Below are 27,361 nucleotides of genomic sequence, written 5' to 3' on the forward strand. Positions count from 1 at the left end.
ATAAGAAGTAAAGGGGAAATAAATTCTTATTTCTCCTGCATTCTGAATGATCAAGCCACTAAATACAATAGTAAAACAGAATTCAATTAAAAAGTACATAGGAGTTCCCATTGTGATGCAGTGGAAATGAATCTGACTAATATCCATGAGGATGCAGGCTTGATCCCTGGCCTTGCTCACTGGGTTAGGGATCCTGCATTGGCATAAGCTGTGGTGCAGGTCGCAGATGTGTCTTGGATCCTGCATTGCTGTGGCTGTGGCGTAGGCTGGCAGCTGCAGCTCCTATTTTACCCCTAGCCTGGGAACCTCCATGTGCCACCCTAAAATCAAAATGAAATTAAAATTAAAATGCATAAATATATAAATCAGATAGTTTTCTTACCTCTTATTGGCCTTCATCATTTTTTCAAACATACAGCAAAAGTCACCATCCGAGTCATTCATTGGTCGAGAGAAAAGATCAAATTCCCAGTCATACATCGGACGCCCCATCCAGCTGGACAAGATCTTGCTGTCCAAAGTTAAAGTGCCGCACACATTCGTCATCCACTCCTACACTCGGCCCACCGTGTGCCAATACTGCAAGAAGCTTCTCAAGGGGCTTTTCAGGCAGGGCCTGCAATGCAAAGGTAAGGGTGACCTTGCCACCAAATATTTGTTACCAGCCCAAGTTTGATTCTCATCCATTTGAAAGAACTGTTCTTTCCACAGCATCTCTTTCTGATGCATGCTTGACTATGATTTATTTTCTTTTAAAATCATTATGATTAGATTGCAGATTCAACTGTCATAAACGCTGTGCACCAAAAGTACCCAACAACTGCCTTGGCGAAGTGACCATTAATGGAGGTAGGTAAAAGGTCAGCTGTCACTATACCTTTTTCCCTCTTAGGGTGTGTGTTAGTTAGGACTTAGTGGGATTTGTGTTCCTTTTAATTTTTTCCAATTAGATACTTGTGACCCAGCCCAAAGTAAATGATGGCCTCTGTTCTACTGTATTATAGAAAACCACCCATTATTCAGTTCTGATAAAGACCAGAGATTTTCTTGATTTTTACATGTTGAGCCACCTTATCCTACAAATACAGATTTCCAGAATTACCCCAGCTCTCTTATTTTATATACCTATCCTAGTTCATTCAGAAATGTAGAAACTGTTGAAATGCCTATAAGTTACAGCTCTCAGGCTTTTCCTCCATTCATTTTCTTCCAAGCATTGAGACAGAAATTAACTTTTCTTCCATTTCAGTCAAGGAAGGGAAGAATCATAGGAATTGACCCACCAGGAAATGGTTACCCATTTTCTATTTTTTTTAAATTTATGTTTTATTCTTATTTTGCCCAACACACTTTTTTCCCCCACTGTACAGCATGAGGACCCAGTTACACATACATGTATACGTAATTTTCTCTCCCATTCTCATGCTGCTTTGTAAGTATCTAGACATACTTCTCAGTGCTACACAGCAGGATCTCATTGTAAATCCATTCCATGATCAATAGTTTGCATCCATTGACCCCAAGATCCCAATCCCTCCCACTCCCTCCCTCTCCCCCCGGGCAACCACAAGTCTATTCTCCAAGTCAGTGATTTTCTTTTCTGTGGAAAGGTTCATTTGTGCTGTATGTTAGATACCAGATACAAGTGATATCATATGGTATTTATCTTTCTCTTTCTGACTTATTTCACTCAGTATGAGTCTCTAGTTCCATGCATGTTGCTGCAAATGGCGTTATTTTGTTCGTTTTTATGGCTGAGTAGTATCCCATTGTGTATATATACCACATCTTCCTAATCCAATCATCTGTCTATGGACATTTGGATTGTTTTCAGCTCTTGGCTATTGTGAATAGAGATGCAATGAACATGTAGTGCATGTGTCTTTTTATATGAAAGTTTTGTCCGGATATATGCTCAAGAGTGGGATTGCTGGGTCACATGGTAGTCCTATATATAGATTTCTAAGGTACCTCCATACTGTTCTCCATAGTGGCTGTAACAGCTTACATTCCCACCAACAGTGCAGGAGGATTCCCTTTTCTTCACACCCCCTCCAGCATTTTATATTTGTGGGCTTATTAATGATGGCCATTCTGACTGGTGTGAGGTGGTATCTCATGGTAGTTTTGATTTGCATTTCTCTAACAATCAGTGATGCTGAACATTTTTTTCTTGTGTGCTTGTTGGCCATCTGTACATCTTCCTTGGGGAAATGTCTGTTCAGGTCTTTTGCTCATTTTTCCAGTGGGTTGTTGGGTTTTTTGCTGTTGAGTTGTATAAGTTGTTTCTATATTCTAGAGATTAAGCCCTTGTCAGTTGCATCATTTGACACTATTTTCTCCCATTCTGTAAGTTTTCTTTTTAGTTTCCTTTACTGTGCAAAAGCTTGTCAGTTTGGTGAGGTCCCATTGGTTGATTTTTGCTTTTATTTCTGTAGCTTTGGGAGACTGACCTGAGAAAACATTTGTAAGGTTGATGTCAGAGAATGTTTTGCCTATGTTCTCTCCCAGGAGTTTGACCGTGTCTTGTCTTATGTTTAAGTCTTCCAGCCATTTTGAGTTTATCTTTGTGCATGGTGAGGGTGTGTTCTAGTTTCATGGATGTGCATGCAGCTGTCCAGGTTTCCCAGCAATTCTTGCTGAAAAGTCTGTCTTTTTCCCATTTTATGTTCTTGCCTCCTTTGTCAAAGTTTAATTGACCATAGGTGTCAGGATTTATTTCTGGGTTCTCTCTTCTGTTCCACTGGTCTGTCTGTCTGTTTTGGTACCAGGACCACACTGTGTTGATGACTGTGGCTTTGTAATAATGCCTAAAGTCTGGGAGAGTTATGCCTCCTGCTTGGTTTGTGTTCCTCAGGATTGCTTTGGCAATTCTGGGTCTTTTGTGGTTCCATTTAAATTTCTGGATTGTTTGTTCTAGTTCTGTGAAAAATGTCCTGGGTAATTTGATAGGGATTGCATTGAATCTGTAGATTGCTCTGGGTCATATGGCCATTTTTATGATATTAATTTTTCTATCCCATGAGCATGGAATATCTTTCCATTTCTTTGAATCCTCTTTAATTTCCTTGATTAATGTTTTATATTTCTTGGCATATTTGTCCTTTACCTCCTTGGTCAGGAATATTCCCAGCTATTTGATTTTTTGGGGTGCAGTTTTAAAGGGTATTGTATTTCTGTATTCCTTTTCTAATATTTCATTGCTAGTATACAGAAATGTGACTGATTTCTGAATGTTAATCTTATATCTTGCTACTTTGCTGAATTGGTGATCAGTTCAAGTAGTTTTTGGGTTGAATCCTTAGGGTTTTCTATGTAGAGTATCATGTCATATGCATACAGTGACAGTTTTATCTCTTATCTTCCTATTTGGATGCGTTTTATTTCTTTTGTTTTTCTGATTGCTGTGGCTAGGACTTCCAAAACTATGTTGAACAGCAGTCGTGAGAATGCGCATCCCTGTCTTGTTCCAGAATTTAGTGGGAAGGCTTTTAATTTTTCTCCATTGTGTATTATATTTGCTGCTGGTTTATCATAAATGGCTTTGATTATGTTAAGGAATGTTCTGTCTATACCCACTTTGGTGAGAGTTTTGATCATGAATGGAATGTGGACTTTGTCAAATGCTTTTTCTGCATCTATTGAGATGATCATGTGGTTTTTGACTTTTCTTTTGTTAATGTGGTGTATGACATTGATGATTTGCATATGCTGAACCATTCTTTTGAACCTGGATTGGATCCCACCTGGTCATGGTGTACAGTCTTTTTGATATGTTGTTGGATTCAGTTGGCTAAAATTTTGTTGAGAATTTTTGCATCTATATTCATCAACAATATTGGCTGATAGTTTTCTTTTTTGGTGGTATCTTTGTCTGGTTTTGGAATTAGGGCGCTGGTGATGTCATAGAATGTCTTTGGGAGTGTTCCTTCTTCTCCAACCTTTTGAAAAAGTTTAAGGAGGATGGGTATAAGTTCCTCTTTGTATGGTAGAATTCGGCTGTGAATCCATCTGGTCCTGGACTTTTATTTGTAGGGAATGTTTTTATGATGTATTTAATTTCATTTCTAGTGATTGATCTGTTCAGTTGATTTAGTTCTTCTTGATTCAGTTTTGGCAGGCTGTAAGTCTCTAGAAAGTTGTCCATTTCTTCCAGATTGTCGAATTTGTTGGCATATAATTGTTCATAGTATTCTCACAGGGTTTTTTGTATTTCTGTGGTATCCATTGAGATTTCTCCTTTTTCATTTCTTTTTTTTTTTTTTTTTTTTTATTTTCCCACTGTCCTTTTTCATTTCTTATTTTGTTTATTTGGGTTCTTTCTCTCCTCTTGTTAGTAAGTCTAACCAGAGGTTTGCCAATTTTGTTTACCTTTTCAAAGAACTAGCTTTGGTTTTATTGATTTTTTTTCTATTGTTTTTTGAATCTCTATTTTATTGATTTCCTCTCAGACCTTTATGATTTCCTTCTTTTTGCTGACTTTAGGTCTTTTTGTTCTTTTTTCTAATTCATTTAGGTGGTGGGTTAAGTTGTCAATTTGAGATTTTTCTTCTTCTTCTTTTTTTTTTTTTTTTTTTTTTTTGGAGATCTTTGAAGTCCTGTATTGCTATGAATTTCCTTCTGAGCACTGCTTTTGCAGCATCCCATAGATTTTGGGAGGTTGTATTTTCATTATCATTTGTCTTGAGGTATTTTTTAATATCTTTCTTGATTTCCTCATTGACACATTGGTTTTTTTAGTAGCATGTTGTTTAGTCTCCATGTAGTCAGTTTTTTCTCATTTCTTTTCCTGTGGTTGATTTCTAGTCTCATGCCATTGTGGTCAGAGAAGATACTTGAAATAATTTCTATACTCTTAAATTTGTTGAAGTTAGCTTTGTGCCCCAATATGTGGTCAATTCTTGAGAATGTTCCATGCACACTTCAGAAATATGTATATTCTGATTTCTTTTGTATGTAATGTCCTGAAAATGTCAATTAAGTCTAAAGTTTCTGTTGTTTCCTTTAGGCTCTCTGCTGCTTTATTGGTTTTCTGTCTAGAGGATCTGTCCATTGATGTGAGTGGGGTGTTAAAATCTCCTACTATGATTGTATTCCCATCAATTTCTCCTTTTATGTCCGTTAATATTTGTTGTATGTATCTGGTTGCTCCTATATTTGGGGCATATATGTTGATGATTGTAGTATCCTCTTCTTGAATGGATCCTTTACCAATTAAATAGTGTACTTCTTTGTCTTTCTTTATGGCCTTCATTTTAAAGTCTATTTTGTCTGATATAAGTATTGCAACTCCTGCTTTCTTGTCTTTTCCATTGACATGAAATATCTTTTCCCACTCCATCACTTTCAATATATATGTGTGCTTTGTCCTAAGGTGAGTTTCTTATAGGCAGCAGTTTGAAGGTTTTTGCTTTTTTATCCACTCAGCCACTCTGTGTCTTTTGATTGGAGCATTCAGTCCATTGACATTTAAGGTGATAATTGATAAATGATTATTTATTGCTATTTTAAACCTCATTTTCCAGTTGATTCTATGATTCTCCATTCTTCCTTTCTTTTTTCGGTTGGATGTTCTCCAATTATTTTCTGCTTGAGTGTTTCTCTTTTCATTGTTTGCAAATGTAATGTTTGGTTTTTATTTGTGGTTGCCCTGTTTTTTAAGTATGTTAATCCCTTCCTATTATTGTGAGTTTTTGCCTGATTGTCCTGTAGGTTCAAACGCTTCACTACAATAATTAAATTTAAAAAATGAAGAAAGAAAAAAAAGAATCTATTTATTTCCTTACTTCCCTTGCCCACGTTTTATGATTTTAATGTCTTTTTTTTTAATTTAATTTTATTTTAAACATCTTCATGATTAGATCTGTATGCTGGCTTATTTAAGTGACTGCTCTCTGATTGTGGTTTCCTCTATCCTAGTTCTTTCTTTCTTTCTTTCTTTCTTTTTTAATTTAGAGAAGCCCTTTCAGTATTTCTTTTAGAATGGGTTTTGTATTGCTGTATTCTTTTAGGTTTTTTTATTGTTGGAGAAATTTTTTATTTCCCCTTCTATTTTAAATGATATTCTTTCTGGATAGTGAATTCTAGGTTGCATATTTTTTCCTTTCAGTGCTTTAAATATCTCTTGCCATTCCCTTCTGGCCTGTAGAGTTTCTGTAGAGAAATCAGCTGATAGCCTTATGGGGGTTCCCTTATAAGTGACACTTTGCTTTTCTCTCGCTGCCTTTAGGATCCTCTCTTTATCATTAATTTTTGCCATTTTTATTATAATATGTCTTGGTGTGGGTCTATTTGGGTTCAACTTGTTTGGGACCCTCTGTGCTTCCTGTATCTTGAGATCAGTATCCTTTAGATTTGGAAATTTTCCAGTGATAATTTCTTCAAAAAATTTTCAACCCCCTTTTCTTTTTCTTCTCCTTCTGAAATTCCTATTATGTGTAGATTGGCCTGCTTTATATTATCCATAGGTCTCTTATATTGCTTTCATGTTTTTTCATTTGGTTTTCTATCTGTTGTCCTTTTGGGTGATTTCCATTATTCTATCTTCCACATCACTAATTCTTTCCTCTGCATTATTCATTCTGGTTTTTACTGCCTTTAGCTCCGTTTGTATCTCTGCAAATGAATTTTCTAGTTTCTTGGCTTCTCCTTATATTTTCTAGTTCCTTTCTGAGGATTCTGCATTACTGTTCATATCTTCTCTTAATTCCTTCAGTATTTTCACCATCTCCTTTTGAACTCTAGGTCTGTTTCATTGTTGACTGCTTTAGGTGAGTTCTCCTGCTCCTTTAACTGGGAATGGTTTCTGAACTTCTTCATCTTGTTTGTGTTTTTCTTTTTCGTGGTGGAGGTGCACTCCCCGTGGCTGGGCAGGGCTTACCCTGGTGTCCCTGGGCTGAAGAGCTCTTCCTGAGGGCTGATGGTGCTGGGCAGCTTGCTCCACATGAGTGGGGCACTTCCTGTGTGTTAGCAGACCAGCCAGGGAAAGCCATGATGGTCAATGACTTCCCAAGGGTGGTGAGGCCAGTCCACCGGGATGGCAGGTGGCTTCTGGCCAGGCGTGCACACAGTCAGGGAGGGAGGATGCTCTGGGAAGCTCTTCTCTCTGCTAGCTGGCAGGCAAGCACACATGCTGGGACCCAAGGAGTATTCTGTGGTGGCTCGCCCCTCCTCCTCTCCCCTCCCCAGCACTGGCACCTTGTGTCTCTGGCCTGTCCAGACCTTCTCCTGGGTTCCCTCTGTTGTGGCTTTCCACTCCCCAGCCCTTAGCGTATTGCTCCCTCCACCTGCGATGCACCTTTTCCTAATTCCTCAGACTGTCTCCACACAACCAACCCCAGCCCGCTCCCAGGGACTAACCTCCAGAGCCTAGGTCTCGGTGCTCAACCCCCACCTGAGCGTCTTGGGTTTTTGGTGTCTGTGCCAATGGTCCAGATGATCTGTGCTGCTCTCACTCTGCTTTTTAGATCTCAGACCTGCTGCTGAGCTTTTCTCAGAGTCTGGAGATCCCTGCGACTTGGTTGATCTTTCCATTGGTTAGGTGACTTTACAGAGTGTAGGTTCCCTTTCTCCTTCACAGTTCCCTCTCGGGAGTGCCAGTCCAGTCCTGATTCCCCTTCTCTCTCTCTCCTCTTTTCTCTTGTTTTACCCAGTGATGTCAAGAGATTCTTGCCATTTTTGGAGGTTTAAGTTCTTCTGCCAGCATTCAGTTGTTGTTCTGTGCAAGTTGTTTTACGTGTAAATGTGTTTTTTTTGTTGTGTTTGTGGGAGAGGGTGAGCGCGTCCCCCTACTCTTCTGCCATCTTGCATCCTCTCCTCGGTTCCCCATTTCTTACACCACCCATTTACCATTCACATTATGTATGTGCTTATAAACTTATATCTTTAATAATAATAAACAGAACTTTAATTCAACCAATTAAAAACTACATATCCTTTTTTGTATTGGGGAATTTTCATTTGGGAAAAGCTGCACAAAGTAACATTGAAGGAATCCTAAGAAAAATGCTCTGTGCTAAAGGAACAGCTTACATTTTCTTCCATGGTAGTATTCCCAATGGGTTCTGATTAAAATATTTGATTTAGTGTCCCAGGCTAACTTTTCCTATAGACTGTAGATTGCTTTATACTTTCAGTCTGTTACCAGTTTTCTGATTCTCTGGAAAGAAAACTGATGATAGAAGACTAGAGAAACAGGTTGAATGTTTTTTTTGCTAAAATCCTGAAGAATAAGTGATTATCTGAGTTCTCCAACTTTCTTCTCTAGAGGAAGAAGAAGGGAAAGTTCTCTAGGAAAACATTCCCATAGTAGTTTCTGGCTTGGAGATGCATAAATTAACTGTCAAAATGGAAAACTTGGCAATCTTCCCACTTTCTGTGGCATGTGGTACTGATTCTGTTCAGGCCTAGGAAATGTCAGTGTGTACTTGATAACTAAAACTAAGGGGAAACAGTGTAGTTTTTGTTTTGTTGATCAGTTTGAAATTGCCAGAAATTACCAGAAAAATCTGGTAAAATATCCATTTTTCAATCCTAGCAGGCTAGGGTTTCTAATCAATCTATTTTCTAATTTTAAAATAAGTACTTTGCATTCCTAAGTAATTATAATTTCTACATTACCATCAATTATATAATGACAGGATTTAATATTACTTCAAATATTAAATACCTTAGGTATTTAAAAGCTGCTGTTCATGTAACCAATTTTATGTATTGGACTCCATAATTTTAAAAGTTATGGAATATCAAGAATCAGTGACCCTTATGTGAAAGTTTCCCTCATCCTCCCACATATTTATTTTTCCCACCAGGAAAGTGCTACTGAAATAAGATCAGTTTCCTCTTCACTGGTGCCTGGTATCACTTTGCTTCCTAATAACACTTTGTTTCTGTCCCACACTTGGCTTCCTTCCAAGGCTCCCCATGACTTTTCATGTTTTTAGGCTTAGGGACACAAAAAACAAACATCTACTTATAAAATTACACATTCATCCCCCATAAATTCAGATATGAATTTAATTTTATGAACTAACGTTAAAAAGCAAAGTGAAAGAAAAAATTCTCCATGTAACTTTTTTTACAGCTTCCAATTGATTTGTTTAGGATTGCCTAACTTTCTCTTAAGTCCTGGATCCAGAATTCCAGGCTTATCTTCATGTGTGCAAAACAATTTTTTTAGATTTGCTTAGCCCTGGGGCAGAGTCTGATGTAGTCATGGAAGAAGGGAGTGATGACAATGACAGTGAAAGAAACAGTGGGCTCATGGATGACATGGAAGAGGCATTGGTCCAAGATGCTGAGATGGTGATGGCAGAGTGCCAGAACGACAGTGGGGAGATGCAGGATCCAGACCTGGACCATGAGGACTCTAACAGAACCATCAGGTGAGGGTTGTACCACCAGCCTTGGTCCAACAGTGGAGCCCTAAGTAGCATTTGCTTTTTAAAGCTCTTTAATATTTTAATTTATTATAGAAGAAATTTAACTTGTGTGTTTATAGGCATACCTTGTTTTATTGCTTTTTGCTTATTGTGCTTTGCAAATTGAAGGTTTTTGGCAATGTTGGGTAGGGGATGTCTATCAGTGGCATCTTTCCAATAGCATGTGCTCATTTTGTGTCTCTGTGTCACATTTTAGTAATTCTTCAAATGTTTCAAACTTTTTCATTATTATTATATTTGTCACGGTGACCTATATTTAGTGATCTTTGAGGTTACTAATGTAATTGTTTTGAAATAATTTGTTTGCACCATGAACCACACCAGTGGTGTGGTAAACTTAATTGATAAATCCTCTGTGTGTTGTGATTGTCCCACCAACCACCCATTCCCCGGTCTCTGGTCTATGTCCATCTCCTCAAGCTTCCTTATTCCCTGGGACACAACACTATTGAAACAGGCCAGTAAATAACCCTACAATGGCTTCTAAGTGTTCAAGTGAAAGAAAGAGTCGCATGTCTCTCACTCTAAATCAAAAGCTGGAAATGATTAAGCTTAGTGAGGAAGGCATGTCAAAAGCTGAGATGGGCCAAAAGCTAGGCCTCTTGAGCCAAACAATCAGCCAGGTTGTCGCTGCAAAGTAAAAGTTCTTGATGGAATTAAAAATGATATGAAAGCAAATGATAAGAAAGCAAAACAACATCATTGCTGATGGAGAAAGTTTCAGTGGTCTTGATAGAAGGTCATACCAGCCGCATTTCCTTAAGGCAAAGCCTAATCCAGACCAAGGTCCTAATTCTTACCAGTGTTCTAAAGACTGAGAGAGGTGAAATCTTGCAGCAGTTCGAAGCTAGTAAAGATTGGTTCACAAGATTTAAGAGAACAAGCCAGTCCATAATGTAAAAGTGCAGAGGGAAGCATCGAGTGCTGATGTAGAAGCTACAGCAGGTTTGTGAAAGATCTAGCTAAGATAATGAATGAAGGTGGCTACACCAAACATATTTTCAGTGTAGACAAAATAGCCTTATATTGGGAGACGGTACCTTCTACAACTTTCAAAGCTAGAGAGAAATCGATGCCTGGTTTCAAAGCTTCAAAGGGTAGGCTGACTCTGCAGCTGGAGACTTTAAGTTGAAGCTCATTTACCATACTGAAAATTTTAGGGCCTTTAAGAATTTCACTGAATCTACTTTGCCTATGCTCCCTAAAGGAAACGACAAAGCCTGGGTGACAACACATCTCTTTACAACATGGTCTACTAAATGTTTTAAGTCCACTGTTGAGACAATGGTTAGAAAAAAGTTTTCTTTCGGAGTTCCTGTCGTGGTACAGTGGTTAACGAATCCGACTAGGAACCATGAGGTTGCGGATTCGATCCCTGCCCTTGCTCAGTGGGTTGACGATCCGGCGTTGCCATGAGCTGTGGTGTAGGCTGCAGACGCGGCTCGGATCCCACGTTGCTGTGGCTCTGGCGTAGGCTGGTGGCTACAGCTCCGATGCTACCACTAGCCTGGGAACCTCCATGTGCCGCGAGAGCGGCCCAAGAAATGGCAAAAAGACAAAAAAAAAAAAAAGAAAAAAAGAAAAAGAAAAGAAAAAAGATTTCCTTCAAAATGCACCTGGTCATCCAATAGCTCTGATGGAGATGCACGATGAGACTCATGTTGTTTTCATACCTGCTAACAGTATCCATTCTGCAACCCATGGATCAAGGAGGAATTTCAACTTTCAAGTCTTATAACTTAAGAGATAAATTAGATACATTTCATAAGGTTATCACTGCCATAGATAGTTCTTCTAATGGATCTACTTAAAGTCAATTGAAAACTTCTGAAATAGATTTATCATTCTAGATACTATTAAGAACATTCGTGATTAATGGAAAGAGAGCAGAGTATCATCATTAACAGGAGTTTGGAAGAAGTTGTTTCCAAACCTTATGGATGACTTAAAGGCATTCATGACCTCAGTAGAGGAACTAACTGTAGATGTGGTGGGAATGAGAAGTAGAAGTGAAGTCTGAAGATGTGACTGAATCGCTGCAATATCATGATAAAACCTTAAAGGTTGAGCAGAGAAAGTGGTTTCTGGAGATGGAAACTACTCTTGGTGAAGAAGATGCTGTGAAGATTGTTGAAATGACAACAGAGGATTTAGAATATTTTATAAATTTAGTTGATGAAGCAGTGGCAGAGTCTGAAAGGACTGATTCCAGTTTTGAAAGAAGTTCTGCGGGTAAAATGCTATCCAACAGCATTGCCTGCGACAGAGAAATCATTTATGAAAGGAAGAGTCAATCAGTGGGGCACACTTTATTGTTGTCCTATTTTAAGAAATTGCCACAGCCTCCTCAGCCTTTGGAACCCACTGTCCTGATCCATCAACAGCCATCAACAATGAGGCATAAGGCTCTCCACTATCAAAGATATTACATCTCGCTGAAGGTTCAGATTATGGTTAGAATGTTTTAGCAATAAACTATTTTTAAATTAAGGTATATACATTGTTTTTTAAGCATAATGCTATTGCACACTTAATAGACTACGGTATATTGTAAAGATAGCTTTTTTTTTTTTTTTTTTTGTCTTTTTGCCGTTTCTTGGGCCGCTCTTGCGACATATGGAGATTCCCAGGCTAGGGGTCCAATCGGAGCTGTAGCCACCAGCCTATGCCAGAGCCACAGCAATGCGGGATCCGAGCCACATCTGGGACCTACACCACAGCTCATGGCAACACCAGATCCCCAACCCACTGAGCAAGGCTAGGGATCAAACCCACAATCTCATGATTCCCAGACGCATTCATTAACCACTGCGCCACGATGGGAACTCCATGACAGCTTTCATATGCACTGGGAAACAAAAAATTCATGACACTCACTTTATTGCTGTATTTCCTTAATTTTGGTGGTCTGGAACCAAACCTGCAATATCTCCGAGGTATAGCTGTAATTTGTTATAGAATAACTGTTTCCCTGGAGGAGACTCCTAACTTTGGAGTTAGGTGGTTGAGATTCCTTTGGAGAAGTGTGGTTTGCATCCTTTCCTGGAATTGCCTCATTCTTTGACCCATTTTCTTTTGCATGTGAGTTACATGTATTTGCAGACCACAAATTTATCTTGTTAGTATTTATTCAAAGCTCAATATATGCAAATACAAAGATCAGAGAACTGCCTCAGCAGACACCATCTATTTCATAGCTGGCCCCTATTACAAATCCCATATATCTGGACCTTATTGTTCTTGCTTTTATTTCAGAAGTATGTGGAAATTTATATTTGTGACCTCATTATCTGTACTTTTTATTCCTAGATGATCCCCATTTTTTAATATCAGTGGTCAGCACACTATGGCCAAATCAAGCTGCTGCCTATTTTGTCATAACGTTGTATTGGAACATAGCCATGCCTGTTCATGGCTATGGATACAGCTGCCTCTGCACTATAATGGCAGAGTTAAGTATTCTGCAAAGCCTAAAATATTTATTACCCATTTTTTTACAAAAGTAGTTTTCACGCTTCTGATTTATATTGTAAAATGTATTCAAACTTTTGTGTCCATTTTACAAATGGCATATTCATTAACAAACTGAAATTGTTCACGAGGGTGGAGCAATAAAATAATTGGATTTTTTCCCATTTAATGGCATGAGCAATATTTTTATATACTAGAAAATATTAGTCAACTGTCTTTTGAAAGTGTGTATATCTTTAGAATAAAAAGTGGTGGGAGGAAAAGGTGGGAGCATGTAGTCGGGGGCAGGGAAGAAGAGAGGAAGAGACAAAGATAGAAAGGAAAGAGAAAGAAGGAGATGAAGGATGGGCATAATTCCATAATTATTCAAAAGACAGTTTCAACAGCAGCTTCTAATTTTTGTGAAATTATCCAGAGACTAAAATTCATATTAACTGATGTTATCACTAAATGATTAATATCGTGCCTGGAATCTGAAGTAAGCCAGCAAATAAGCTTTCAGATGGGATTCTGAGTACTGCAGCCTCAGTACACAAGGTAGTAATCTACCCAATATTTATCCCAAATTTGAGCATTGTGTAGTTCAACCTGAAAACTGAGGTGCTTATCCTGCTTGGGGTTTGTTAAGGTGTACATATTAAGTACCTGTCACTCTTCAGAGCTATCTCCAGATTTTGAACCATGGTACTCTGACAATACTTCTCATGAAAAAATGGGATATGAATTTTTTTTCTGAAATAGCTGAAATAAGGTTTTATGTAGGCAAAGAAAATCTGTATCTAAAAACATTTCTTTCTTAAAATATTTTGACTTTTCAAGTCCGTCAACAAGCAACAATATCCCACTCATGAGAGTAGTGCAGTCTGTAAAACACACAAAGAGGAAAAGCAGCACAGTGATGAAAGAAGGATGGATGGTCCACTACACCAGCAAGGACACACTGGTAAGACCCACAGCAAGCAGTTTTCTCTTGTCCTGCAAGCATTAATTGAAGGAGTTGCTGATGTCCTGTCAGGACCACGGGATGTCTGGGTTACCTGGAGCAAACCTCAGCACAGCAGGGCACAAGATCAGGGGAGCATATTCACAATCTCTGAGCATCCGATTGTAGTTGAACAAACAACTGAGTGAGAAAAGAAAGTGTAGGCAGCAATCTCAGGGAAACAAAGTCATTTACCTCCGTTACTTGAGATGATTTCCAAACAACTTGAATGTCTACCTGTCATTTTGTAGCTGCCGTGAAAATGACGAACTGTGCTTTTGGAATACTCCTCTTCGATTCAGAATTTTCTTTTTAATGCCCTGCATTTTAGAGGAGAAAAAAAACAGTGATAACTCTTATATACTTCTTAAAGCCGTAAATGTTCACTTAAAAACTGATCTTTTCATAAATATGGTGATCATGTATTTTATTAGATAAAAGACAGCACATTTTAATTTTTTGATATAATCAGAGTTGTTCACTGCTTCATATTTTCCTAATAGTAGATGAGTGAGGTTGTGCATGTATGTAAGAGAGAAAAATTTCAGTCTATGTTTCAGTTGAACTAATTGACATTTGATGTTAAGCTTCTTTCTCAGTTAGTGGTAGTTATTGCCCATCACCTCCTAGCTATAGCATTCCCAGAATTTCTGTAGATAAGTAGACACCTATAATCTAATTGCTCAATTTATAATCTCATCCTTCTCTTCTGAAGAGAGATTTACATGACTTACTGTAGGACTCAATACCATCCAGTACTTCCCAGACATGTTATAAAATATTTGAAGCATATTTAGTGTATTTGATTAGTCTAAGACAGGTTGTGTAGGAGATCAAGTATAGTGTTAGGGCTTTTTGATCTAAAAGGAAGAAACGTGTACACACATACAGACACCCAAGGACCTGATCACCAAATCATTGAAATTTAGATCTCTAGTGAGTTTAAGTGGAGTTATTGATGCATAAACCCTGATCTTGTTAAGTTAATGCTATGGAGTCAACCTTGCCATCCATCACACCATTCTTTAGCTTTTCTGTAACATTCAGAATTTTTCCATCTTTAATGGAAGGCAGACTACCTGGCTGGATCAGCATGGCATACCTTATGCTCCAAAATAATAAAAATATGTAAATATTATGTCTTCTATTAAGCCTTCTTTTTAAATTACAGCTACAAATCTACCCTTAGCTCTATAAGCCATCAAATAGATTTAGAAATGGTGTTTTTTACTTAGCATCTGTGCATTAAATGCCAGGCACTGCTCTGGGCGCTAAGATACCTCCTTTATTATGTACAGCTCTTTGATGTAGGCACAGAAACTCACCACTCACTTGCTGAAGTCTCCTTCTAGAGTCTTGAAATTGAGTCTTCCTGGTCCAAAGCCCATGCACTTTCCACCATCAAATCTTATGTCCCCAGTGGGAAAATGTTTTGATTTTTATCAATCTTAGGTATTTTGTTTTTAAGTTTTTAGATGATACTGAATCAAACTTCTGTTTCAGCGGAAACGGCACTATTGGAGATTGGATAGCAAATGTATTACCCTCTTTCAAAATGACACAGGAAGCAGGTACTACAAGGTAAGGGTGGTCCTCTCCTTGACTGAAGTTTCATGCCTCCTCTTGCTTTTCATGGGAATGTAGAGTATCAGAAATTGAAATTAAATAAAAGTCCAACAGATATGACTGCTTTATTGCTTGCTCCAAGATATATTTTTTTCTTCTCTATGGTTTACAGATTTGAAGGAAATCAGGTTGGGACTCCATGATAGTCATCTGTGAATTTCAGATTGCTTTTCCCTGGGAATGCTTCTGGCCCTATGGGATGGTAGGACCGGGAGAAGGGGAGAAGAGGCTTAATTTACTGTTTTAGCAGAGATGTATGATTTAACTAGAAAAGTTAAGGTGATAGAAGATTATCAAAAAGTAAATTCCTGATATCCACTCTATCCAGCTTTTTTTTGATTGGTTGGTTGATTGGTTTTTGTTTGTTTTTTGCCTCTATAGCCTTTGCAGCACATCACTGAGGTTAAGAAATATTGTGTGATTTCTCCATGTATTGCCAATATTCATAAAGTTTACTTTCCTCTAGAAAAAAAAATGGCAGCTATTTTCATTCTGTCTCTCTACATGAAATAATACAGATGTCACATGATGTATCACCCAGTAAAACATGGTTCCAAAAGAAATTCATGGTGAAAACAGTATATACTTTCCCCTCAAGATTAATGCAGGCTCAGGCATAGGTGGGGTCATTCTCCACAGCCACTTTACCGATCTAACAGTAAAAAGAAACCTCATTAACTCTTAAATTAAAAATTTGTTTTCAATGTTATTATTTCTTAGTCACTTTATACCTTCTGGAGGACAATATATAATTTTTTTTAATATCAGAGTTGTCTTAAAAGCAACTGCTTCACTTGCTGTGGTTTTCCTCACTAAAACTATTTGTGTGGCTATATTGTTATATTAACATCTATCAAATCAGATTACTTGATTCATTTTCAGTGCCTTAAAGAATAGATGAAATTTTAAAACAGCTGTACATACTCAGTTACATTTCAAAAAGGTTATGATTCTACCTCACAGTTATAAAAAATTGTCATTTATATTTTAAGTCTTTGATTTGTATATAGGTTCAAATTTATTGTTCTTATTTCTACTTATTCTTGCCACACGAACATAATAAAAAAAAAAAGTCACTGGAATTTTTCTGGAGAAAGGAGATTGATAAAGTTCCCCCTGGCAAAGATATTTTTGAATTTTTCTTCATAATATTCTATGTCTTATAAAGGCATTTTATATAAATGATGGCTGATTGCAATGTCCTTTCTCACCTGTCCCTGGCATGAATTTTATTTGAAAGTGTACATACTTTTGATAAACTGCTTTTGAACACACTCTTTCTTCCACAGGAAATTCCTTTATCAGAAATTTTGTCTCTGGAACCAGCAAAACCATCAGCTTTAATTCCTAGTGGGGCCAATCCTCACTGTTTTGAGATCACTACAGCAAATGTCGTGTATTACGTGGGAGAAAATGTGGTCAATCCTTCCAGCCCTCCACCAAATAGCAGCGTCCTCACCAGCGGCATTGGTGCAGATGTGGCCAGGATGTGGGAGATGGCCATCCAGCACGCCCTCATGCCCGTTATTCCCAAGGGCTCCTCCGTGGGTTCAGGAACCAACCTGCATAGTGCGTCTGCTAGTTCTCTATCTTTAGAACAGATAAAGAGAGCCTCTTCGAGGATGATTTAGTTTATTGGAGAACATAGGGTCTCCAAATAATTAGGATATTTCCTTGATTAAATTATCCTATTTTATTTTTCTTTTTATATTAAGCATTTGAATAAATTAGTGTAAATTGAATATACTAGGCAATAGCAGAAACCTAGGTCTATTGAAAGAAGTAATTTAGTCAGCTTGAGCCTGACCTGGGTTGCCAGTCTTGCCATTTGCATATCTGAGTTACCATGTGTCCTCAAAACCATCTAACATGTTACTCTGGGCAGAATGCTAGTACAGAGTACTTGGGAACTCTTGATCATTTTATCCCAGGAAGAAGTCTCTGTTCATTGTTTTACCAAAATGCAGTCAGGGTCAAGTATTGAGGATGAATTTTTAAAAGACATTATAGAGGCATATCTGTGTAAAAATATCACTTAAACATCTCATAATGGCTATAATACTGAAGCCTGTTGGAAAAACCTCTGGTTTAATATCACAGTGTGTTTTCTGATGTTCTGTCAAAACATTTTAATTGATCTCTCCAGCCAGTATACACATTAATAGACTGCATATGCCTATTTGGATGCTGAGCACTTTATGTGCGATCTCTATCTGAATGCCCCACACAACCCCAACAGGTGGACGATAATGATTTGCCTGTTTTACAGGTGAGGAAATCAGGTCCTAGAGACAGTATATTGTCTCAGCTTGTGTCAAGTTATGAAATGGCAAACCAGTCTTTATAGCTCTGAACTCTAAAGTGACAAAATATTATTTTTTAGAGCCAAGTACAGAGTAAATCTGTAATTGTAAAAGGAAAGAAATATCCTAATAGATATTTTCCTAGAAAAATCTAATTGCTATGATTTTAAAACAGTCCTGCCGCTTGATTAATAAGCATGTGTTTACTTATTTTGTTATTACCCTCTCACTTCTCTTGTGTATTTCTTAACATGTATTTCCAGGAGATGTTTCTGTGAGCATTTCAGTCTCCAACTGCCAGATACAAGAAAATGTGGTATGTACCTACTAATAGAAAACTTGATTCTGTGATTCTTTATTGGAAAATAAGAGCATCATAAAATACGTTTTTGTTTATCTAACATTTTAATTTTTGAGTGCTTTCTAGAAAATAAAATAGGGTCCACTTGGATATTTTTCTTCTATAAGATTTTAGAAATATTACATTGTACGAATTCTTTTATTTTCTATAATATGTTCTGTAGTGTGGAGTGTTAAATATCTGTTTTCCATCTCAGATAAGCAATTATAATGCAATGCCTGATTTTTCACATGTTTGCATATCTTGGTACTGGAATTTGGTGGTTGATGTTGTATAATACCAGATAAAATAAAATATATTATTTGAGTTGCACCAGTAGGTTAAACATTATTCTTCTTCCTTGATTGCTACCCAGGAGTGCTGTCATATGACAAGGTGTTGCAGATGCTCTTTCAATCACTTGTACATATCAAGGAGACATCAGAAAGCTGCAAAAATAAAATTTTATGGGTCCACGTTCTAGCACCTTAGTCAACTGTGCCACATAACTCCATCCTTTCAGCTTACTTTTTAAAATTATAGATCAGACATATTGTGAAATAATTTACACTCTGTGACATGTTTGCTTTTTTTGTTATACTTGTCACTGTGGCAAATAGCTCTAAAGTAATAAGGCCTTTCCTACCTCATCCTGTGACTCAGATCTTTCCCTCTATTTTGCCTCCTGTGTCTATAACCAAAAGGAAAATGTTTTCAGCCTTACTTATACTGATCTGAGTTTATTTTTTAAGGAATAAACACCATGAAACTGTATTCATCCCAAGCATACCTTTGCAACCTTTGCTAAATTAGCATAAAGTAAACTGAAAACCAAATATGAATGAGGGGGAATAAGGAAAACTTCATAATGAAAATAGATGTATTCCAATCACGAGACAGATTTCTAAAGATCTGAAGGTTCCTGATGCTCCTGCTCATCCAGAGAAGACTCTGGGGAATACAGATCTACCTAAAAGCCTCTTGGGAAATTCTAGATGCCTGTGGGGTTCTTCCACTCAGTTTGGCTGAAAATTCTGGGAAAGCTATTGAGCTGTCAAGTAAAGATGGAGTAGTAGCTTGGACTTAGAATTCTGGAATAGCATTAATTAATTTTTCTTATCTCCAGACAACCTTGAACTCTGAACCCTGGACACTCTGCTGTGGTCCCAGAATAGAAAAAAAACTTGTAGTTGTTTTCTAGGGGGACAAACAAAGGAAAAGAATAGGAATGTACTGAATATTCAGAGAGTAGGATTTGTTGTAAAAGGACTTTTATTCTTGAAAATTCAGGGAGCGCAAGAGTGGAGGACAGGCAGAAAATTCCATAGGGTGGAATGGGAATACTTAAGTTGAAAAAGTAATGCATTGCTCTTTCCTGAGTGTGGTCATCAAATCAGACTCTAAACACAGTCATCTAAAACAGAATGCTTTACTTAGCAAGTATTACTTCAAAGAGAAAAGAGTAAATGCTGGGAAACTTGTTACCTCCAGAAGTGGTGAAAGGGGATGAGTTAGGTTACCTCACAGGTGAGAATTTTACCATGGATTATCAGCCTTTTGTTGTGTCTCTGGCTCACACACACTAATTCAGCCCCTTCCCCTTTAATTCAGTTTAGATTCGAGTGGATGATAGATAAAGAAGCAGCCTCGCCATTCTAGCTATAAAGAATGAAATGGTTAGAATTAGGACACAGGCATTTCACTGGGAACCATCCGTATTTAACATGAAATGTATAACTAACCATCTCAATAAACAAATCCCTTTTTTGAATACTGACATTAAGTATATAAATGACATTGCATAGTTTTAAGTCTTTTTTTCTCTCTAATAAAACATATTTGAACATTGGAAAATTTCTGCTACTTAAGAACAGAATAGTTTTCAAATATTACAATGTTACATTAAAGAGTAGGTTTTGAATATTATAATTATATTGTAGATGTCACCTAGCATTTAAAATGTAATTGTTTATGTTTAAAATATTTATCAATACTAATGATATATTTAATAAAATTATAGAGTTTGTTAGGACTAATGTTTTGTTCCAATTCTTGTTTGTTTTTCACTGGTCTTGCACCTGTAGGACATCAGCACAGTTTATCAGATTTTTCCTGATGAAGTACTGGGTTCTGGGCAGTTCGGAATTGTTTATGGAGGTAGGTTAGTTCACTAACTATTTTATAAATTTAAAGTTTTAGCTACATGTGTTTAGAAAATTAATCATCTCCAAGAAAAATATAAAAGACCTATACGTTTGTATATGTGTTTCTCTCTGTGTTTTACATTTTTATTTTTTCCCATTATAGCTGGTTTACAGTGTTCTGTCAGTTTTCTACTATACAGCAATGTGACCCAGTCACACATACACACATACATTCCTATGTGTTTTGCATTTTTAGAAATTTCATTTAGCTAGTCACTAAATGAAAAATCAGTACATGTCTGTTTTGAAAAAGAAATTTGTCTACTCCTAAAAAACTTCTTTTACTTAAATATTGCCAAACTTTATACTTATTAAATATTGGTTTATTTAAACAAAATAGAAACAAGGAAGTTATAATCATAAACCGTACTTAGCCTGTTTGATCTGGATGCTATAGAAATCCATTCAGGTAACTAGACAAAAAATTATTTAATTCTAACATCTTTAACAACATTCTGCATTTTGTTAAGGTTTGCGTTTTTACATTTTTGGGATCAAATACTAAATTTTTACTTTTTTCTTATTGTCAAGCTATTTGGTGAATCTAGTTATAACTTCTGCTTTAGATTCTAGCCATTCAATTGCATTTGTCAAGTCTTTAAGAAAGATTTAATATTAATGTTTTACCTGCCCTATAAAATTACATCATAACTTCAGCTCCTTAATGTAATCAATAACGGAATATCTTTTTTTTTTTGTGAGGTGGGGGTGCTCTGAAATAATCACAGTGTTTCACTCAATGTTATTTTATCATAGTATAATATTGTGTTTTTTTACTTTAAAACCAATGAAATTCTAGTCTGTTTTGCAAAATAACATTGATTCTTATAAAATGTACAAGGGATTCTTTTTTTAAATATAAAACCCATTAATGAATCATCAACCATTGTGCTTTTTGTTAAAGAATAACAATGTAGTAGGGGAGACCATTCCTAAACAGAGAATTATTCTTAGTATAATGATTTTATGACAAAAAATCATGAGATATAAGGAGTTCCCTTGTGGTACAGGGAATTAAGAATCCAACATTGTCACTGCAGAGGCTTGGGTCACTGCTGTGGTGTGAGTTCGATCCTGGCCTGGGAACTTTGACATGCTGTGGGTGCAGCCAAAAAAATGGTATATACAATATGATAAATATACATAGCTGCAGATAGTGTGCTGGTGAATCATGGGTAAGAAGTGAGGTTAGAGGGAACCAGCAGGTGCCAGATAATTGGTAACATCCAACAGTGAAGAAGCAGGCATGGGAGGAGACCTCCACAAGGAAAACTGAGCAGTTAAGACTAGACCCAAATGAATGAGGTGATAAGACCAGCTACAGAAGAGATTGAAGCGAGACAAGCTGCAGCCTTGAAGAGAGTAGTTGTAGTAAAATGTTGGAATATTTGGAGTTGGAATAGAGATCACAGCAAGTCAAAAAGTGATGTGAAGGAAGTAGGGAACGTGAAAACAAGACAGTAGCTTGGTCAGTAGTGAAGGGAAACATTCTGGAAGGAGTTGGAAGGAATAATGAAAGAGGGATGTAGGGGGAAGGAACCCTAGATTTATATCAAATGTAGAAACAACGGAATTTCAAGTTAGTTTGCATGTGACCAAAAAAGTGAGAAATTAGGTCCATTTTTAAATTCAGTTATTGCTTCCATATTCTATACCTACACAACTTCATAGTATAGAAATTAGGAGTTTGAGGGCACCTATGATTCCCTAGAAGCTTTGCCATAGAATTAAATGACATGTAATATAAGTAAAGGGCCTGAAAGGGGATGACGATGATGATAACAATGACGATGACTAATATTTTTTAATTAAGTATAGTTACCTGGGCGCTATGTGTACTTTTACATATCTTATTTCATCAAATTCTCACAGCAGTCCTACCAGTGAAAAGGAATTCAGAAAGGTTAAGTGATTTGCTCAATATCATAAAGCTAGTAAGAAAGCCAAGACTTATTCTTTCCATTATAACATACATTAGTTTATCAGGACTTTAATAAAATTATACTTTCTTAAAGAGAGTGCTTTAGCCAGTGGTATAAAATATTAAGTAGCTTAATATACTGTTTCTAAAGCATATATTTTATAGGAAAATATCAGGCTGTTCATATGAATAGCTTTCAGTGTCCCAATTCTTTTTGTCCTAAATTGTGAATGATTTTATGGTGCATATTTGATTTAGAATAATGGAGCTAAGATATGAAATCTTCATGGATACAAGTTAGTACTCATCAGAAATGCTAATTTATTCAGTGAATTATTTTTTATGATTCTAAAATATCCTTATAAATTCTGGTATTTTTTTAATAGAGATGATATTTAATAAGACTATGCTCATATTTCTCTTTTTTATTTTAAAGGAAAACATCGTAAAACAGGAAGAGATGTAGCTATTAAGATCATTGACAAGTTAAGATTTCCAACAAAACAAGAAAGCCAGCTTCGTAATGAGGTTGCAATTCTTCAGGTACTTTTTTGGTTTTCATGTGGGGTTTGTAAAACATCCCTCAGTTTCTGCAAAACAAAGAAAAGTTATCCAGATATCTGTGGCAAGAGATATTTAGGAACATTTTTAAGTAAGCAAAAAGGCTGATCAAACATCAAAGTACTGCACGGGTAGTAACTGTCCTGAGTCTGGCAGCAGGTGTTCTTTTTTATGTACTTAATTCTAGGTTTTAGTGTGTCATTAATACTAAATGGGTTGTGTTTCAGCATTTGCTCATAGTGGACACGCTGAGACCATTTTATTTTACATTATCAATGACCTTGCCTTCATAAACATTCCTCCTTTATGCTGGGATAATTATATGAATTGAGTATGTAGCTGTCAGCATATCAGGTAAAGGAGTAATGTGTGTGTGAGAATCAGATCATCTTCGTGTCTCACTGTAAGCCTTGCATTTAATATTGAGAAGGTTCCTTAACTTCTCTCATTAATGACAGTCCCTTCTTAAAGCCATAACTTGTTAATAAAAGGTTCTATGCGGTATACGTAATTTCTATAAACCAAAATGTTTATGGGAACTTTTCTACAGACCAAAATAAAATGGACCAGGTATGTGTTAAATGTGGTCAACCCAGCTATCCAGTCTAGACAGTTTAGAGCATTGATGAAGGCCAATTATTATATAACTTCCATAATTCTCAAGGTGATCTTAATTTCTAACTTATAGTTTTATTGAATGGTTTTCTTTGAGCATTACTGGCAATAGAAGCCCAGGCTGCATTTCTTCATTTATTGTTTCATGTAACTTCCATTTATTGAGTTTATATAGTAAAAAAAAGTTGGAAAAGATACAAATTTCTGCCCTAAAGGAGCTTGTGAGTATAGACAATCAAAAATAATTGCTGCTGTACATTAAAAAAAATGAATTAGACTTTTCTGGGACTCCTAATTTCTAAAGATGACATTTTTGTGCTTTTGAACGACCGATGTGACACAGAAAACTACCACAGCATTCTCTGCTTTCTTGGGGAAGAAAATAACCACAGGTCTTAAGATGACAATTCATAGATGCATAGGTTAGAACTTGCTAATCAGTTACCCAAAGAAAGATTCTTATTTTTTACTCTTGGCAAAACTGAATGGCAGATGACATCTGAAAACTTAGTAGATGACATCCTTCTACACTGCACCAGTCTTCCCAGTCTCCACCCTTCACATGGTATCCTGAATTGCTTTGCAGCTTGCCAGAGTTGGCCTAAGGATAAGACTCTTATCCTTCCTTTCCAGACATAGGGGAGTTTCATGGTTAACATGGTTATGTCTTTCTACATTGCATTGCAACTGCAGAGGAAGGTCTGATTTTATGTGTATAGCCCTTTAATTGGCTCTCTTGAGTCTTTCAACACATTATCAGCTGCTGACTCTACAGTAAGGTAGAAAAATAAAATACACTTGAGCATAAACTGACTCCCATCTCCTTTCCTAAAGAGTAGCTACAGTCAAAAACTCAGATGTAATAAGCATACATTTAGCAAAAAGAAAAATCATTACAATGTGGTTTTCTAAAGAGTTTGGTCAGGTTGAAAGTCAAATTCTGCTCCTTGAGCATATGAAGAATTTGAACAAGTCTCACATTATGGCCTGAAATCTCAAAAATCCTCCTCACTTATCACTCTCCCCACTATACCCAACCATTCTTCACTTCCTTCATCAAACATATTTATTGAGTACATATCATGAGCGAAGCACTATTCTAGGCTCGATGGATACAGTATGGACAAAGGCACACAAGTCTTTCCCAGCAGGAGCCTCTAAGTTGTATTACTCAGGTTTACTTTTAGTCATATGTTTGCAACCTATTTATGTGTTGAATTTGTAATTACAGAACCTGTACAATGAGTCTTATTAAGCCTTGGCCTAATTATATGCAGTTAGGAGTTCATACTATATCAAAAGTTGCCATTTGTTTCAAACTTGTTTATCAAAAATAGTGAACCCATCATTTCCCCAAACTAAAAATAAATGAAAAAAAAGCTTCAAACCCTTTTTTCCCCTCAGGAAAGATTATGATTTAGTGTTCAGCGATAGTGAAGTTCAAGTCCACCTTCTTTGAGTCATTGCTCAAATATCACCAACTATATAAGCACAACTCTTACACCCTATTTAAGACTATAGTCCACTCAAACCCTCTCTTCATTCTTATCCCTGTACCATTACTCTGATTTATGTTCTCTTTCTTCCACAGCACTTTTCATCTTCTAGCTTATTACAGAATTTCACTTACTATATTTGCTCTGGGTTTCTCCCCATCCACAACCCTAGCCCCTCCATTAGAATATATACATTTCAGGAGGGTAGATACAGTTGTTTTGTTTTCTAATATCCCAGAACACCAGAAATTGTTCCCGGCACACAGTAGGTGTTTAGCAAACATTTGTTTCATTGAATGTGTACAGAAACATCATCCTGTCACAAGATGACATACATATGTCCAAAAAGGTAGCAGAAGTGTAGACTCTATTTTGCTATTGATGGTTAATTGGTTAGTTAATTTAAAAGGATTATGTGTGATTTGTCCTTTTAAAGCCTTCATTGCCATGTTTTATATCCCTTATCAAAAGAAAGAACTCCTCTGTTTGAAACTAAAAAGGAAGCATGGTAATGGGGGTAGAGGTGTGGTATTCTGACTCACTAACTGATGTGTTCAGCAAAAGTACCATGATCGAAGTCAGTTGAGTGGTGGGAAGGTTTTCTTTTGTTGACCTTGAGGAACAGAATTCTCTCCCTCTGGATGTAAAAGTGATACCCAGAAGTGTTTGGTATCCTATGCCCTGTGGTTTCAAGCTTATGAAAGCTGGTTTCCTGGTTTATGGTTATAAACCTAGAGTCTGACAAGTTCTGCCCTGTCCCATTCCTCCAGATTCTCCAGAGTCGGGGTCAAGTGGGCTGAAGTGACTGGGGTCAAGTGGGCTGAAGTGACTGATGGGAGAAAGTTCTCCTCATGCTGTTCTGTTAGTCCTCTGGTCGAATTTTGATTTGTTTCTGTTATTGTTTGTAAAAAGTGTATTAGCTTATAGAAGACCTCAAAGTTGTAGAGATACAGAATGTGTGAAAAATAGAACCCTCCATTCTTTTTTCATTTTATCTTCTTTACATAACCTAGGTGAAGGCTTTTGCAAGGTCTAATTCAGCCATTAGAAAACTAAGCTCTTCAGATATTTTTGAAAAGTTAAAAAATTAAGAAAAATGTGAATCTTATGGCATAGTTATGCCGTGTTTACATCATTTTGAATAACTATTTTCATTATCTCTAAATGCTTCATTATTATTATTGTTTCAGAAGGATTTTAATTAATGCAGATGTTAAATTTAGTTCAGAGAGATCCTATTTATATTGTTATTTCTGAGGTTGTATTTGGGTATTTTTTGAAAAGGTAAATTTGAAATTATTATTTTTTTCTATTCATGTGAACAAAATAAGAATAAAAATACAGTTTATGTTTATTAGGAAAATCACAGAAGACTGGCTTTTATAAGGAGATGCAATTATATCTTAGAAAGCTTAGAAGCAAAATCTAAATTAATGTTGATGTGTATACTTAATATAATTTAAGTTATCAACACAGGCTTATTCTGTCTAAATTAATTTTTATTTCCTAACATAATACCACAATGCATATAAAGCTTTAGGATAATACTCATGAATATAATTGTAATTTATTTACTGTTACTATTTTTCCTCTTTATCTCAAATGTCAACTTATTTATCTAGGGAACAATACAAGAGCTTCTATTCAAGATACAGTGAATTAAAATATTTTGGAATTATTAAAGTATGGAATAAAGAATGTAGGAAAAATACCTAGGCGTTTATAAATTAAATATATCCCCTTGCACTTTTCTCCTAAAACTCCCCCGTCATTCTTGTTTCTCTGCTGTGAGACCCTCCTCTTCCCATTCAGATTTTTCTTAACTTTAAAACAAAACAACAGCAACAACAAACTTGTCTTGATTTGTCTAGGCCACCTCTTTTAGCTACAGTGCATTTTATATTATTATACCTAAAATTTGTGTTCTAAGCTACTTTCCATTCTTACTCATAAATTCCCTTCCTTGGTTTCTGCGTCTTTCTTAAAGAAAACACAAGGAGTTCCCATTGTGGCTCAGCAGCTACCAACCCACCTAGTATCCATGAGGATGCGAGTTTGATCCTTGCCCTGACTCAGTGGGTTAGGAATCCGACATTGCCATGAGCTGCTGTGTAGGTCGCGGATGTGGCTAGCATCTGGAGTTGTTGTGGTCTTTATCCTGCTCGACTAATCTCAGTCCTTCAACAGCATTGCTTCTTTTAAAAGTCTCTCCCCTCATTTCCATCCTTGCACTTAAGAGATCCCATTTCACCTTCCCTTCTAGCTCCTCCATCCTTCTTCTTGATCTTCTCCTTCCATTCATCTAAATGGCAATGCTACTCTGAAAATCATTCCCAGAGTGAGTTCATTCACTTTAAGAGAATCATTCCTTAATTTATGTCTTGAGCTCTCTTCTTTCAGAG

General features: G+C 36.6%; 1 protein-coding gene across 2 annotated transcripts in view; it reads left to right on the top strand.

The window, feature by feature from the left end:
• Positions 1-27,361, top strand: part of PRKD1 (protein kinase D1) — a 344,632-nt gene that overhangs the window by 277,465 nt on the left and 39,806 nt on the right. For both annotated transcript variants that reach the window (XM_021099186.1, XM_021099185.1), the window contains 9 exons: positions 419-629; positions 772-849; positions 9,179-9,383; positions 13,731-13,854; positions 15,397-15,474; positions 16,809-17,088; positions 18,086-18,138; positions 20,247-20,319; positions 22,724-22,830. In XM_021099186.1, the coding sequence (XP_020954845.1) occupies positions 419-629; positions 772-849; positions 9,179-9,383; positions 13,731-13,854; positions 15,397-15,474; positions 16,809-17,088; positions 18,086-18,138; positions 20,247-20,319; positions 22,724-22,830 (1,209 nt within the window). The remainder of the gene's footprint in view (positions 1-418; positions 630-771; positions 850-9,178; positions 9,384-13,730; positions 13,855-15,396; positions 15,475-16,808; positions 17,089-18,085; positions 18,139-20,246; positions 20,320-22,723; positions 22,831-27,361) is intronic.

Source organism: Sus scrofa, chromosome 7, assembly GCF_000003025.6.
Source record: "Sus scrofa isolate TJ Tabasco breed Duroc chromosome 7, Sscrofa11.1, whole genome shotgun sequence".
NCBI classification, from domain to species: domain Eukaryota; kingdom Metazoa; phylum Chordata; class Mammalia; order Artiodactyla; family Suidae; genus Sus; species Sus scrofa.